A 17,319-nucleotide genomic window follows, 5' to 3' on the forward strand; every position below is an offset into this window, starting at 1 on the left:
CCACTTTTGTATAGGAATATTACCAGAATACATCCAATTGAGTCACATCCCCTATATCAAAGAGATGCATTGCAGACAATTGTGTTCATCGGTGCAGACTCATTCAGATCAGTTGTAACTTGTTTGTAGTCAGCGGACAGCAATGGTTTAGATGTTGTGCCCAACACCAGGCAACTTGTGCAACTGGCTTGTGAATCAAAATGTTTTCTGCAGCTACTTGTAATTGTTTACCAAATACCAATAATCTTTATTTTTCTGCCTGTTACAAAGAAATTGCTATTCTACTTTTACTCTAGTGTGACCGAGCCATAAGGGAACGAGCCACCCTCTACCATTCAGCCACTAGCAGGAAGAGCTGTTGTTGGTGCAGGATAGAAAGCTAGCTAAAAGAAACAGTAGCAAATTTTAACCAGATATTGACACTGCATGTGTCAGCCAGTGTTTTCTTAATGTTAATTTGTTAATTTTTTGTTAATTAATGTGTGCTTTCAGAGGGTTGACACTGTAAACGTTTGCAAAATGCAACAGTAGATGCCAGGATCATGATGAAATGCTGTCATCATTTTGGTTTACATGACACTACCTTATCATAATTCACACACTACGCCGGTGAGTGCATAAAAATGTACATAATGCACTACATGAATGTTTAGTAATAGATTAAAGCACTTGGAATCATAATAGTAATAGCTGGACACTTGAAGGTTTTGAAATTTCAGTTGAAGTGCAAAACTGTGAAAGCGTTTGAAATGTCAGGTGAAAATTAAATGAGGAAAGCAGATCGACTGTAAGTAATGAGTGCAGTTAAAAAAATCAGTTTATGTGGAAGTGGTGGGAATAGTCAGGATTTCAGTTAAGTGGGAGATTTTAAGTAGTTGCTATGGCAGTTTTTTCTCAAATCATGCCCACTGAGTATTAGGACATTTTTGCTTCTGGTCACAATCAAAACAGATCTGATAATTACAATCAAACAGTGACTGAAAAAGTCCAACTACATATTGAACTGGATTTTTCAGGTCAAACCTGGTGCCGTTTTTCTCTCAGTATTCAAGCTGGAGAGAAATGTTGATGTAAAAGAAGGATGCCATCATTAGGTAGAAAAGAACAAATGGGACCAATCGGAGAGAAACGTCAGGAGCGGCCAAATCAACAGTTTAGTACATTCCTAAAACAAGGATGCAGTGATGATGCTCAGCAACAGCTCTGGAATTCTTTTCTCGGTGAAGAAAAACGTCCTCACATCTAGCCAAGTACAAAGCACTACTGTTTCACTGTAAAGGCCTATCAACAGGAAACACCTTTATGAATGTAAACAGAGGGTTTACATGAAGATCCAAACCAGTGGTCACACTGAAGCATGGTTACGCTAAAGAAGTTTCCTGCTTCTAACCAGGTGAGACGAGATTAACTGACAGTGAACCCTCATGATCCAAAGCAAATTACATCACCTATAAAAATAATAATACTAATACCAAAATTATTTTTGATAATGTTAAAGCGTAGGGCTACCATTAGAAAACTATACAATGTATAGTATAGGCTCTGCTCTCACACACAGACAAATGCTGCTAAAGTGATAGGACAATATAGATGGAGAAAAACCCAAAAGACAGATTTGTTAGCCAAAGAAAAAATAAGCTGTAAAATGAGAAAACAGTCACCAGCAAGTGAAGGCAGATGAATAAAAGGGGGCAAATATTTAGTGATGGCTTCAATAATGCAGACTCTGGAAAATAAAATGGCTGTACTTTGAAAATCTGCTCTTCAGCCGCATTTTAGCTGCTGTCACTTACAGCAATAAAATTTTTCCCAGTAGTGACAGATAAACCATATTCACAGCATGTTTCTTTCATGATGTCAAATATGATGCAAATAACAGAAAATGCATTTTTTTATTAAATAAACATTAAAGCATGCTTTTTTTGCCCTTCCGGAATGGCAGAGCAAACTAAAATCAATGTTTTCTTGATTTCAGTGCAAGATTGCACACTTGCTCTAACTGAAGGTCAAGTGAGTGACCTGAGAGTAAATCTGTGATAATACTTTGCTGCTTTGCTTTCTTTGACTGTCTTGAGAACCTGACATTGTGTTTTTTCCCTTGTAGCCTGAATTTATTCACTTGATAGCCGAAATGTGAGAAGGTAGAGTGCAAGAAGAGTTATGTCAAAGTGCTGAATAATACTTGGACCCAGATATCAGTTACTTGCCAGTTATTCCCTATAAAATTATTGTGCCGGTTGAGACAGCTGGAGGACGACTGTGACAGCGAGATAGCAATGGCTCTTTCTCCTTCATTGCACATCAACTGGAGGTTTTGCCAAGAAGGACAGCAGCCCTTACACTTCTGTCTCAGCTGCCCTGCTTGGCTTGCTGGGGATTTTGGGACCAGCAAAGAGGAAAGAAAAAGAGGGGAGGGGATTATGTGCAGTGTTTGTCCTTTGCTATCAGTCTCAGGTGCATTCAAATGGACAGTGATCCCCCCCCCCCTATTTAAGTCCCTGGGAGAGATTAGTACATGTTCACGCGTACACATTGTGCCCTTCACTTTTTGCCCCCTACTTTTTTGCATTACTACAGGAAGAGGGTCCTGCACTGTAGCTGCAGGCTGCAACAGAGATTACATTTGCATGCTACACTGTTTAAACCTTTGCATTGGTTCTTATTTAAAGTGTCAGTAAGATTAATGTGACTGGATCTGTGACATTTAAAGCACCATTTTTAAAATACCATTGAATGTCAATCATGTCAATAACGCATGCGTGTTCTATTTAAAGGGAAAGTGAAATCACTTCAAGCCATCATGCCGAAATTAGGATTCAGTTGACAGCAGGTAGAGTTAAATCATTTGGGGAGGATGATATTAAATCTTGCTTTGTTGGCCTGACACGCTGAAAAAGGTGTAATGGCTAAAGCCCATTAATCATTTTCTGGTTGTGATTGCTGGAACGTTCCATAACCCTGAGACGTCCCCCTTTAATTAAATCTGTAATGAACTTCCTGCAAGAAAATCCTGAAACAAATCTAAGCAGCAGATGACTCCAATCTTCTTTTATCTTGTTGTTGCTACCTGCTGTCGAAAATGAGTAAAGCAATAACGACAAGGCAACCGCGGTCGTTTTAAATGTACAAAGTTGCACAGTTTTTAATCAGTATTTGAAAATATTTAACAATGAAAGTTAAAATCAAACAGTAAGAATAAGTAATAACAATAATTAATATCAGCAATAACTAGACTTAAAATCAGAACTTTTTAGTTTTTTTTCCCTTTTTTTTTTTTTACTGAAACACCTGAGGGAAGCAAATAAAAAGAGAACCCAGAAAAAAAGTAATCACTGAAGTTTAAAAAAGAAAAAGACACAAAATAGTTGAAAGAAAAACGTCAAGACAAGCTCATATGGGGTCACTCAAATCATCCGTTATATACAGCACATTCGCTCCACAACTGTGCGGAACAGCAGTGATGAAAAATGACGTCTCTGCAGCCTAACTGCCTTTAACATCGGTATTGGCAGCCATTTGGATTCACATGTAAAGGCAGAGTGAAGCAGAAGAAACTACAACAGAAACAGGAAAACCCATTTGGAGCTGGAGAGCAAATGTACTCTTTTCCTTTATGGTTCTTTTACAGTCACAGAACTGACATTACTGCGTTTGTCACTTTGATCTGAAAGGACAGAGAAAGCACTGTCCTGATGGGAAAAACTGAATAAAATAACAGCACACTGTGGAAACACAACCCAACATCATTCTTTAAAAAAATGGTCCCTGGATGCATAAGACACGACCACTTTCCTGATCACCTCTGAACTTTAGAAAATTCATTCGAACTTGTTTCCGTAAGAAACGTGACATCAACATCAGTTTAGAGGTGGACTTCAGAGTCAGATATCATGTTTGTACATTAGTCAATATTCAAACCTCACTGTAAATGTTTAACTTTCCACTAAATCTCACCAAAAACACATTAAAAGAGGGAAAAAAGCAATGCAAAGAAACCTTTGGTCAAAGAGTGTGTACTCACAAAGGAAAACAAAAAAAAGCACTGAGAGGATCTCAGGAAATCATTGATTACTGAAGATTAACGGAACAGCAAAACTAAGGAGCGAAACTTAAGTGGTTTTCTGTGTGTTTCTTTCTTTCCGACAATATGGCCCACGCTTCATCCCCCCTCTCTCCCAGACATTTGGGTCTGCAAGTTAAACCGGTTTCCTCATAGAGGAAAGAAGGAAAGAAAAAAAGGTGCTCTTTTCATGAAAGTCATGTTTGTCTTGATTGTCCACAAAATAGAAGTGCCAGCAGGAAGTAACTCCGGCAAAAGGATTTACAATCACAGCGTAAAACGACAACATCCTTTACTGGAAAGGAATCGAGAGTCCGTAACACGCTCCTGAAAAGACTCGGAACCTGCACTGAATTGGGGTTTGCGATATTTATGTTTGTGTGTGTGCAGATGTCTTTAACTGTCCCAACTGTTCGTCGGTGTTCAGTCTTATTCGGAGACCGTCTTTTCCTGTGTTGTATCATCCTGCAGACAGCTATTGCGGATGATAGGCAGCGGGTGGGCTTCTGTGTTAAAGACCCAGTCCTCCAAGGAGAGAAGGTCATCGTCAGAGAAGAGAAGGTACAGATACCTGAACACACAGGAAGAATGCCCATTTAATTCAGTCAATACTGGATAAATAGATGTCTGTTTTCCAAGAAACAGCAGCTTGTTGGCAATAACTTATTTTTAAAAAACAAAAATTCTATTTTTATTTATCAGGCAAATAAAATGAATTCACATTTGTATACCTGCATTTGAGTCGGTGCACTGCACTTCCCTGAGAAATTAAAAATTAATCATTGATAACGTTCCAACACTAAAACTTATTTTTTGTTCAGGAAGACAAAGTAAATGTCATCTTAACAAAATATAATGACATGCTTTACTATTTTTTTCTACTGCTTTGTAAAACAGTAACTGTTGCAGAAGCCTTACATTGGGTGGTGATCTAATAGATCAGTAAAGCACTGCACTGATAATCTCAGAGCTGATAGCAGATTTTGTTCAATTTGAGCAAAGCCAGCCCTTCTGTTTGTCTCTCCGAGTTAGCATCACATTCCCTTCATGGACATTAGAGTGGAATCAGTCTTCTCATGTTATTCTTTGTAGTTTCCAAAATGATTAACCTGTTTTTATGTGATCCTTTGTTACCCTTATTGCAAGTACAAGAAAGTCAACAGTGCAGTACAAAGTGCAGTTAAAAATCTTCCAGTACTAAATTATTACACCATTACCCTGGTTTGAATTGAAACTCTCAGAGGGCCTTTAAGTTTGCAATATAACCGTTTCTAACATTAAGATTTGAGCTGAAAAAAAGAAGAAAACAATCGTGCTCGTTGTTAAATAACCCACATTATTTGGTGTAGATGAGAATCTTGATGAGCTACTGCAGGCACTGTAAACTTACTAACTGCACCGGTATGTTGCCATTATTATGTTAAAACCGTTTTTGACAATGCACTTTGTCCGACAGAACCTTAATGATTCCTTATGCACCCGAGGAAAACAGGTCTTTATCATCTGCTAGCTGCAGTACAACTTTGGATCCCGAATGGTTTACTTTGCTTAATGACCCAGGCACGAGGGGAGGTAAAATGTATTCATCCTACTGCACACCACCTATTTATCATCCTTTCTTATGCCTGCAAAAAAAATAGTGTGTCTCATTCACAGCATTTGTGTGCTTCATGGACGGAACAGGTAATGGGTTATGATGAATTCCCAACATCCTCTATTAAACTGACAATAATTTATGCAAGTAGATTGTAAAATGCCGATTCTTTCACCAGTGGGGATATAGAGAGGAAAGAGGGCTTACTTAAGTGTCTCTGAGAGGAAGAAGCTCTGCTGCATGTTATCATGGCTGACACTCGTGGTGTAAACATCGCGGATCCCAGAGAAGCCAGACTCCACTCTGCAGTGCTGCTCCAGGGCCTGGCAGGAGGCGGAGAGGAACATGGCATGTTTATTGTGGAAAAAAGGAAGACCATCTCCAGTTTATCTCACAATGGGGCATTTCACAAAATCTACTTCAAACAAATCAGAGCATAGAAGTAAAACAATCAGTTATTCTTCTCAAATGTTGGAGCAGGAGTAGAAAATCCTTTACTCAACAACACTGTGTCCATGTGCACCTACAGAAAGGCTAAGATTGAGCATGCCACGGTCTTCAGCCAGCTGCACAATTGAAGCTTAAGCAATGCTAAATCTGACAAGGGCTAATGGAGAGTGGCTGAGCTAGCCAAGCAGATTAGCTCATTATTACCCCTGCTACAAAGGGCTGCCTTATACGTGCTAATTAACAAAGACCCTGACGTGTTAATGCTTGATGTTCATGAAGAGAAGCGCCGTGCGCCGCTTTCAACCTTTGTGCCCGATAATTAAAGGCCCGTCAAACTCGTCAGCCTGATCTCTCCACTTCTGTGCGCACTAAATTAATGCTAAATCTTTCATGGCAGCCCTCTACAGTTTACTACAGTTAATGTCCTGTCTATTGCCACATTAATAATAGTGATCCCTGCACAACCTTCACCTCCTGCTAGTGGGATTGCTTGATCTACAAGGTAATGTATAGTGCCACACAATATCAAGGAAGGCAGTTCGGGGTAATTGAGGGTGTTAAAGGGGCTTGACATAATAGGCGAGTGCAATTTATAAAATGAAAATCCAAGCCAGTAATAAGACAGGATATAGGGGACAAAATTACACTGTGCAGTTTCTGACGCTTAAATAAACCATTAAATTATTTTTGTAGTGCACTGGCCTCATGTGTGCTTTATAGTTCAGTTGTTTGGAACCAAAGAATAAATATGTCTTCATATCGACTTTTAAAGCCTAAAGACTCTCTTGGACTTGCATTTCCTCAGCTTTGAAAAGCTTCAAACATTAATGATGACTAACTAACAGCGCTGGGGATCACAATAGTCATCAACAAACACCCATTTTTATTTTTTTTAACCCCCCTCCTCAGCACTAGAACCACATCTTTTTATCAGCAGTCCTATAATATTGCTCAATATTAGCTATTTGCCAATTTGTCCTTTTTGGAATTTATAATGGCTGATAAAGAAAAGAAGCACCCTTCAACATTCTGAGTGTCAATGTTGCATAATTTGTCCACTAGAGGGCACTCTGCATGCGGCACATTTTTGGAATTTTTACTTTGTTTCCTAAGATTCCACTGACAAAATGCAGATCTAATTCATCCATCATTGTTTATTTTCTATCAGTTTTTAACTTGAAGATGTAAAACTGTCTCAGTTCTTTGAATTATTATTATGATTAAACTCCCTCTAATGACACCATTAGGTTTCGAGAAAATGATTGCTCACAATCCACATAACATTATAGCTACAGGCTAAAGGCAGATAAGTCCTATCTATCACTGTAGGGCAAATTTCACTGACTGGCCATGTTGGACCCACGAGTGTCCGAGCGGGGTTCCCCTCCTCACAACTGTTCACGCGATGAGGTCCCAGGGCAAAACAGTGTGCTGTTTATTTGCAGTTTATGCATCGAAAAATGTTCAATAGACACATTTTTTTGGACATATTGTAATTTTGGGAAATATTACAGAAAATGAAATTAATATAAACAAAAACTGGAAATACTGATAATTTGGTTGTTGCTGATTGCTTTCTCTTTATCTTCATGTTTGGGGGTCTCAAGAAGCTTTCCAAGGGGAATTTTTTGTAACTGCAACTTTACAGAAGGCATTTGAGTGCTACAATGGGAAGAACGGTATTAGGAAAGGTTTCTGATGTAAAACTCTGCCAAATCAAATATGATGAGCTACCTGCTGTGGTGAACCCTTTGTGACTAAGGGAGCAGCTGAAAGCATTTGTTTTTTGTGTGTTAACAGCTCACTTAGGTGTTTGTGTAATGGCGTTGATACATTTGCCTCACTTGTAAATGAGGGAACTGCACAGATTTAAACAATGAGACACAAACCCACCTACACATCTGTTTTATTCCCTGCATTAGACTTTCTGATTGATTAGGCACATGTGTGTTACCATGGTTGCAAAATTATGCTATATAAATTCATGATTTTTATTGTTGCCTGGCAACTTCTCAAAGGCAGGAAGCCTTCAATATGGAAAACCATCTCGTATTCATACAGATAAGGCAAATATTAACGCTGAATTGATGATCCCACCTCAACAGCCTCCCAGCCCCACTCTCTGTACTTGGGGTCGTGGGTTAGCCTCCACATGTACATGTAGCTCTCAATTACTTCTGGTCGTAAGATGTAGTATCTGTCGCTCAGTCTGGTTGCCGTCGCCTCGGCTCCGCTGTCGAATCTGAACGCTTCAGGTCCCAGTTTAGTAGCTGATGAGACAAATACAAAGACAAGACGTGGGATGATTTTCCGCCAGTACAAATGAAAAGTTTTTCAGCAGATCTGTGCTTAGTTTTATAGTCTAAAATTGTTCAGAAAAGACAATGAAAACAATGATTCAGTGTTCTTTCTTTGCTGTGCATCACCTTCATACAGAATTCATTCCTTATTCTCAGTTTAAAAAAGGCTTGAGGTAAAAATTAAATGAGATCCTCACAGCTGGTCAGATGGTCTGTAGGCTTTTCTTTATCTTCACTTTCATTATATCTCAACCACAATTCAAGACTACATAGCAAAGAAATTCTATTTAAGAAACAGCACAAAGGAATCTGTTCTTTCTCAGGTCAGGACAGGAGCATTGGCATAGCAACATCTTAAATTTAGAAACATTGCCTAACGTGCTTACTTTGCTCTATTTTTTTTTCTGCTATTCTGGCATATTTTAGAGGCCGTGTTGCCATTTAGAAAACATGAATATGGTTGGCGAAAACAGGTTCTTTGACGTGTTGGAAGTGGCAGCATTCAATTGGTCCCAAAAAACTCCCCCATCTTGTTGTAAGACATTGCTGTGAGAGCAGCAACAGTAGGAGCAGAGCATTCTGGGCCATTATGGTTCATTAAAGTGTGCAACACATAAAAACATCAAAGTAATAAATGGTTTAATGTTCCACACAAACTTCACTAAAGGTCTATCACTGTATAAAGAAAGAAGAAGACAACTTCAAACAAGAAATTCTTCAGTGTGTTATGACACCACCTGCTTGGGAAAAGGGAAGCAGAAGAATTAATAACTACATGGATGCTGCTGAATCACTATTTTCATTGGTAAAGCTTTCAAAGTCAACAGTGTGAGGAGAACTCCAGTGGATGCTACTCAATTAAAAAATAAAGCAAACTGAAAAACAGACTCACTACTTCTCTAACCTATAAAGGAGCAAAATCAAGTCTGAAGTGATTTGAGCTGCACTGTAGCAGCAAAATAAAACCCCAAAAACCCTTAAAGGTAGATGTATAAACGATGTTTGTCACCTCCCTAAAGTCTATATGAGGTTGAGCAGATGTGTGAATAGTGCAGGTAGAAGTACAACACATTAAATAAATAAATAAATAAATAAAATAAACCTCTGATGCAAAACTAAACCAGAAGTAACATGAAGTCAAGCTGCTCACACTAAATCACAGCTGCACTGAGTGACAATCTTACTACACTTTCAAAGCATAAAGGTGATTACACTTGTGGTACATCCATCTATCCACACACACCCACACACACACACACACACACCCACACACACACACACCGACCTCAATAACCTCTTCATCTCCTACTGCTTCCTTTGAGGTCCTCATTTCCCTGCACCAGCTCGATGCTGTGAAGATGGCAGAGATCCAAAAGTAGGAGCAGGAGGAGTCTTTATGGTATCGGTATTTAAGACACAGCTTAACGGCAGCCACTTTATGTGCATGCAAGAGCAAATCTCACTTCTCTCTCTTTCCTGTAGACAGCTAATCCGAGAGCTTCTAAGCACCATTCAGTTCCTGTAATGAGTGAAGAAAAACCTGGTGGCTGACTATAGAAGAGAAAGCCAGAGAAGCCTTGTGGGCCTGCAGATCAAAATGCGTTCAAAGCGTATCGAGGAACCTGTTATGTGATGAGTCACATTAGCTTACTGGCGAACGAGCACTTGAAGATGAATCCTTACAGCCCACCCAACAGTGGAAGGATAAAAAAAAAAAAAGCTTGAAATTAGGAGGGGAGATTATTGTCAGGACCAAGACGTATACCGAGGCATAAATCAAACAAGGGTCTTCCCAATGCATATGGGCAGGCTTGCTTATATGATCTTTTTTTATTGCATTTTTCCCCTGGGTGCATCTTTAGAGTGCAGCCATATACATTCTCATTCATAGGCTGGAGCCAAAGCAAATTTGCCGTTGGAGGTTTTATCACAGTGTTTACTCTTCTAAACTTGATCCCTATTGCCTCTCTTATTCTCTCCGTTTTTCTTTCTTCCAAATACATTTCAACATGCTGTTATTATCAGAATCAAACAAACTCCGAGGCTCCCTGGCTGCTGCCCTACAGCTGTGAGACATTACAGAATAACTGAGAAGTTTAATTCTTTGCTGCTCCTTATTAGACCTGTCGTCGCTCCGCTGAGGTGAAGCCACCAAGAATGCTTCTCCTTTTGTGTCAGGTTAAACGCCCAAGGCTCTTTTAATTTACAATATTTCTCCCCTAGACTCAGTTTCGTTACTCTGAATGCTACCATAAACTCTCCTAACAAGACAGATATAGTGCGCTACAGCAGTGAATTCCTCTGGCTTGGCTGTAAGGAGAATGAACACCAAATTGAGAAATAGATTTGGGATAAAACAGTCATTCACCTCAGAAGCAGATTCTCTTCGGCAACCTGACAGGTCAAGACGGGCGGGAGGGCTACAGGGTCTGCTCAATTATTTTTCCTTTTTGCATAAGTGTTAGGATTTAGGTTCATTGTTTCATTTAATTTAATAGGAAAATTCTCGGTATCCCTCTTTGACAGCCAATCAGTGGCCTCACTAGGAAATGGTCACTAACAGAATTATTAAAGAAGAAAGCTCTAGAAGCTGAGTTCTCACTGAGATTTAAAACCTATATGATTTTACCTGACTGTGACTTGGTCACTGCTGCTAAAAGTTTGCAATTTTCCATTTGTGCAAAAGCATCTCCAAAGCAAGCAGACTACTTTGCCTTTGTGGAAATTATAAAAGTATACCCTCTGTCTTTAGATATGTTCAAGATCTGCATAGGCCTAAAGTAAGTCCAGACCACAGTTGTGCCTTTCAAACCCAACATAAACCCTGCAAGTGCTACCATATTTGACACTATTCCAAAAAACCAGCTCTACAGCAGCCCTGACATTTACCTGAGCGAGTGTAGCTCTCATGGCATGTATGTGTGATCTCTGCGGCAAGGTCCAGGTAGTGCTGCCTCTTCTCCGGTGCGCCATCATCTGCCCCAATTCCGATCATGCCCCCGGAGAAGCAGGCCAGGTGACCCATCTTGTGGTCCAGGATTCCACCTCTCCACTCAGCCATGTAGGTGAGACCACCAGGCGACTTCTGTACCAGGTTGGCTTCGATTGCCTGCAATGACATACGCAGTCGGGAATATTTAAACTTGATGTGCCCACTGCCATCATTCACATACTGTTTATATAAAGCAGTTACCCCTTTTCAAATATGATTCATGCATAGCCGTGATCAACATCGGGAAATGGGTTTCTTTCACCAGAGATTTTACTTCTTTGTATAAGAGTTCACAATTAATAGTGATACGATATGGACAAAAGTACCGGGTTACATACATATTACACACACAGGAGCTGATCAGCTTTACAAACTTATGCCGCAAAGCTTCCTGCACACAGTTTTTGTGCTGATGTTAATGTCAGAGGAGCTTTAGAGTCAGTTATTGAGTCAACAGAGCATTGGCGACATTTAAGCACTTGTGCTCCTCTCTCTGCACCAAGGCTTAAAATTGATTGAATTCAAGCATGGTACTATGATAGGAATACACCTCTGCAACAAGTGAGCTCTTTAGAACGACTCATTCTTTTACAAGTGTTGTAAAGGCAAGCTGCATGGCCAAGTGCTTGATTTTATACACCTCTGGCAAAAGATTAAAAGGTGTGACCCAATACTTTGTCCATATAGTGTACTTAAAAACCCAATTACTTTTAGTCTGATTTAAACTGTACAAGCAGACCCCTCACAGTTCCAGAGAGGTATTGAGGAGAAAGGTCTTCTCTCACATCTCTACAGGGAGTGCAGAATTATTAGGCAAATGAGTATTTTGTCCACATCATCCTCTTCATGCATGTTGTCTTACTCCAAGCTGTATAGGCTCGAAAGCCTACTACCAATTAAGCATATTAGGTGATGTGCATCTCTGTAATGAGAAGGGGTGTGGTCTAATGACATCAACACCCTATATCAGGTGTGCATAATTATTAGGCAACGTCCTTTCCTTTGGCAAAATGGGTCAAAAGAAGGACTTGACAGGCTCAGAAAAGTCAAAAATAGTGAGATATCTTGCAGAGGGATGCAGCAGTCTCAAAATTGCAAAGCTTCTGAAGCGTGATCATCGAACAATCAAGCGTTTCATTCAAAATAGTCAACAGGGTCGCAAGAAGCGTGTGGAAAAACCAAGGCGCAAAATAACTGCCCATGAACTGAGAAAAGTCAAGCGTGCAGCTGCCAAGATGCCACTTGCCACCAGTTTGGCCATATTTCAGAGCTGCAACATCACTGGAGTGCCCAAAAGCACAAGGTGTGCAATACTCAGAGACATGGCCAAGGTAAGAAAGGCTGAAAGACGACCACCACTGAACAAGACACACAAGCTGAAACGTCAAGACTGGGCCAAGAAATATCTCAAGACTGATTTTTCTAAGGTTTTATGGACTGATGAAATGAGAGTGAGTCTTGATGGGCCAGATGGATGGGCCCGTGGCTGGATTGGTAAAGGGCAGAGAGCTCCAGTCCGACTCAGACGCCAGCAAGGTGGAGTACTGGTTTGGGCTGGTATCATCAAAGATGAGCTTGTGGGGCCTTTTCGGGTTGAGGATGGAGTCAAGCTCAACTCCCAGTCCTACTGCCAGTTTCTGGAAGACACCTTCTTCAAGCAGTGGTACACGAAGTCTGCATCCTTCAAGAAAAACATGATTTTCATGCAGGACAATGCTCCATCACACGCGTCCAAGTACTCCACAGCGTGGCTGGCAAGAAAGGGTATAAAAGAAGAAAAACTAATGACATGGCCTCCTTGTTCACCTGATCTGAACCCTATTGAGAACCTGTGGTCCATCATCAAATGTGAGATTTACAAGGAGGGAAAACCGTACACCTCTCTGAACAGTGTCTGGGAGGCTGTGGTTGCTGCTGCACGCAATGTTGATGGTGAACAGATCAAAACACTGACAGAATCCATGGATGGCAGGCTTTTGAGTGTCCTTGCAAAGAAAGGTGGCTATATTGGTCGCTGATTTGTTTTTGTTTTGTTTTTGAATGTCAGAAATGTATATTTGTGAATGTGGAGATGTTATATTGGTTTCACTGGTAAAAATAAATAATTGAAATGGGTATATATTTGTTTTTTGTTAAGTTGCCTAATAATTATGCACAGTAATAGTCACCTGCACACACAGATATCCCCCTAAAATAGCTAAAACTAAAAACAAACTAAGAACTACTTCCAAAAACATTCAGCTTTGATATTAATGAGTTTTTTGGGTTCATTGAGAACATGGTTGTTGTTCAATAATAAAATTATTCCTCAAAAATACAACTTGCCTAATAATTCTGCACTCCCTGTAGTTTTATTTCTCCATGACCCAGAAATATTCTTTGCTTTTTTTGAGGATTTTCATAAATGAATCTCTAGGAGAGACGAGCCTTACTGGAGGAGCTCTGGACACAAAGACACTTCGATTCCTTTACCGCACTTGAACTTTACTTGGGTAAGTATATTTGGTGACTATCTTAACCGTTTATTTTAGTTTTCTATGATTGATACAGCAGCAGCGTTTCCCTCAAAATCGAAATTTTTGTGACACAAGTTTGACAGACACAGACAGGAATACAGAAATCAAGTTGAAGCAGGACAAATGATAAGTGTTCATTTGTATTCATGAGTTGTATTAGATATTTAAACGATGGTCAGCTGTGCAACCAACTTTTCTACCCCTAACTGTTTGTGTGCGTTAAATAAATAAAAGCTGCTGACATACCTTCATTCTTGTCACTGTGTGTGTCACATTATGAATTCGACTGAGAGTAAATGCCTAATTTTTCATGAACTTTATGGTCCTCTGACAGAGGTCATAAAAAGCAGCAGTAAGCAGCTGTGCCACCTGTCATCTTTAATAGACGTCGTTTTAAAATTACTGCTCCGAAGCAAGGGCATCTCTTTTTGACTCCTATCTCCTTGTGTCTTTTCCTTGCCTCCTCTGCTCAGACCTTAGGTCGGAAGGACTGAGACATGAAGAGACAAAGAACAGCATAGAGTACTTACAGACATCTTAGAAGAGGAGGCTGAAAAGTCTTAAAGGTCTGAGGAAGACATTTTTTATCGTCCAATATTGGCTACGAAGACAGTACAGAGACTGCTGTACAAGAATGCAGGTGGGGACTTTCATACTACAGATGACTAGCTCAGATAATTAGATGTTTATGTAGCAATGTCTATAGTGATGCTTCAGCAATATTTAGAAATTAGAGCAATCAGACAGACTTGTGTGTTTATGTTGACTTATTATGTTATTATCACAGTGGATTGAGATCTAAAAAAAATGCATGTAAAGAGATTCTCTGCAAACTCTATGCACTCTATGTACTCAGTATTATTTGAGGCATAACATTTGTTATTCACCAGTTTCTCACCGTCTGTCTCTGCGTTTGTTCCAACAAACCTAGAACTGGATGCTACGATAAAACCTGACAGATGAAAATGCACAAAGTACTATTAAAAGATTATATATTTTACTTTGACATTAAATCTGCAGCAGCAGAATTTTTTGCAAGTCCAAAGTCATGTTTACTTATCTGTAGATGATTTAATGCAGCCAAAGTTATAGAGAAGATAGTACAAAAGGATTGATAGCTAGCAAATACATTCAAATATGATGCTTTGCACTCTATGCATGCATATCATTCAACTGGCTGTTCACTGAAACCTGAAAAGTGTTTATACATAACACCTGGTAAGATAGCTGCTTGGTTCCCTAAAAGAGCTCTTCATGACTGTTTAAAGTAGAATTGCTCAAGATGTGGTGTGATACATGCAGTTTAGATTAAAGTGATTATTATTCACTATGTGGGTGGTACTGGAATGTGGACTAAATATGCATACTTTTAATTTGGCACGACAAACGTAGTTGGTGTCCACCAGAAGTAATAACATAACAGTGCTAACAAGACAGGAGCCACGGCCGACCATGCAAAGACCGTGACCTGCAAAGACCCACTCTGCTGCCGTCTCGTTAACACGGTCCACAGTAAGAGATAAAACAACTGATTATTTTTTATCAGACACTGATAATTCAAGATAATTGCGTTACAATAGAATATATAGACAATCTTTCCTCCTATAAGGGATTAGTCCAGTGTGGCTACTGCAGTGCTGCACAGTAAATGTATTGCTTTTGTTGCAAATTAAATAACTGAAGGAATCAAGAATCTTTTTTGTACATTCCTGCTTCTTTGCAGGTGTTTCTTGTCAGTACTTTGTTTCATAAAACAGCTGTTTCCACTTGCAATTCTTGTTTACAGCAAGGGAATCACTTCATGCTAAATAGGGGGTGTTATAAATAGTTTATAAATACCATGTTCTCTGAAAAAAAAACATTTTTCTTGAGGGTTGCGGCTGATGATTTTCCTACTAATTAGCTGTTGTTAGCAGTAATCATGGCATAGCATAATTAGAAAATGTTCTCTCATTCAGCACCGTTTTAATTAGAACTCTACTTTTATTTGGATGCCAAAGATAATGAGTTGTGCCATGCCTTCACCTCAGATCTCTGTATAAACATGTAGCATATAACTTAATCTAAAAGCGCGGGGGTCCTTTGCCATTTAAATACCAAGTCACAGGGGAGAAAGAAAGTCTGTAATTAGTAAACTGCCTCTGGCTTGACCCTCTGATGAAAACTGAGGAATTCTCAGTGGCAATCTTAAATTATTTTCTATGATATTGTAATTGTAGCCACAGGCAGTGTGGTTTACTCTGACATTATCTCCATTAAAGAGGAAATAATAGTGATTTTATACATGATCATAGCATGCACATTCAAGTATACGGATATTTTTCTGCTGATAGTGGAAGAGCAGCTTTTACTATTGCACCACATGAAAACATGCTCCATTCGGCTGATTACAGCTGAGTCCATTCTGTGTCAGATAAAGATAATTTACAGTGTTGTATCCTTTGCTCAGCCTTCAACTAGTCCGTAAAAACAACATACTTGCTTGTCCTGCTGTTGATTGTTACGGGTGTAAAGCAGTTTGTGGGCTTTGTTTTATTAAATGTGTATGCTAATTACTGTAATTATCATTTAATCTAACTGAGCTATGCTTCAGCAAGTTGATTCCTTTGTTTACACCGAAAAATAAAGATTTCCATACCTCCAGTGCAGTGTAATACATCTTCTTCGCATCGTCGTCCGTCTTGTCTGACATCAGATATGATTTGATCAGATACTCATAAAAGCTATCCCCAAGGCCACCAATGGAAACATGATCTACAGGAGAAAATAACAGGTAAACTGAGTTATTCAGCAAAGTCTCTCACGCGCACAAACCCATATGCATGGATACAGATTTTTTTATTCTCGATTTTCTGCAGGTGCTGGAAAATTTTTAAACAAATTCAGAATTTCTTGAAAAGATGGCAAAAGTATTTTATATGTTTCAGCAGAACAGTCCAATCCGCAGTGAGTGCTGTCACAACCACACTTTAAACAGGAGACAGACGCAGCCAGTGTGATATCACTTAGTGGTCAATAATCTCTAATCTTTAAGCTTTTACACCATAGTTTACAAAGTAGACACCTTATTGTTTGAGATAAGTTGTGAAATTAGTGATTGAGATCATAAAATCACCAAAAACCTTTGATCATAGATCAAGTGAGCATTAGGTCTGTTTGCACTAGAATCAATCAGCACAACTGCCCCCTAAATGAATGCAGTCACTTCTGCATTGGCTTCTATGTTCATTTTAGATATAAACACTTCGCTGTTAATCACAATAAGTACAAAGCTCATGGCGATTCCAGTACAACTAAAATGATTTGATTATGTAACCATGAAAAGTTATTCAAATGTATTTCTGCTATAAGTTTTGATGAAGACTTTACAATTACCGTGAACTAAAACGTGATAGTTGCAGTTGAAA

At 39.3% G+C, this 17,319-nt stretch overlaps 1 protein-coding gene across 2 annotated transcripts in view; it reads right to left on the minus strand.

Annotated features, from left to right (window-relative positions):
* Window positions 1-3,112: 3,112 nt before the first annotated feature.
* Window positions 3,113-17,319, minus strand: part of LOC146378085 (mannosyl-oligosaccharide 1,2-alpha-mannosidase IA) — a 192,627-nt gene continuing 178,420 nt past the window's right edge. For both annotated transcript variants that reach the window (XM_084943815.1, XM_084943816.1), the window contains exons 8-12: window positions 16,551-16,666; window positions 11,294-11,513; window positions 8,202-8,374; window positions 5,862-5,977; window positions 3,113-4,631 (exon numbers count right to left, since the gene is read on the minus strand). In XM_084943815.1, coding sequence (XP_084799941.1) covers window positions 4,490-4,631; window positions 5,862-5,977; window positions 8,202-8,374; window positions 11,294-11,513; window positions 16,551-16,666 — 767 coding nt within the window. In that variant the 3' untranslated portion in view covers window positions 3,113-4,489. The remainder of the gene's footprint in view (window positions 4,632-5,861; window positions 5,978-8,201; window positions 8,375-11,293; window positions 11,514-16,550; window positions 16,667-17,319) is intronic.

Source organism: Perissodus microlepis, chromosome 11, assembly GCF_051167445.1.
Source record: "Perissodus microlepis isolate ML-2025 ecotype Zambia chromosome 11, ASM5116744v1, whole genome shotgun sequence".
Lineage (NCBI taxonomy): Eukaryota > Metazoa > Chordata > Actinopteri > Cichliformes > Cichlidae > Perissodus > Perissodus microlepis.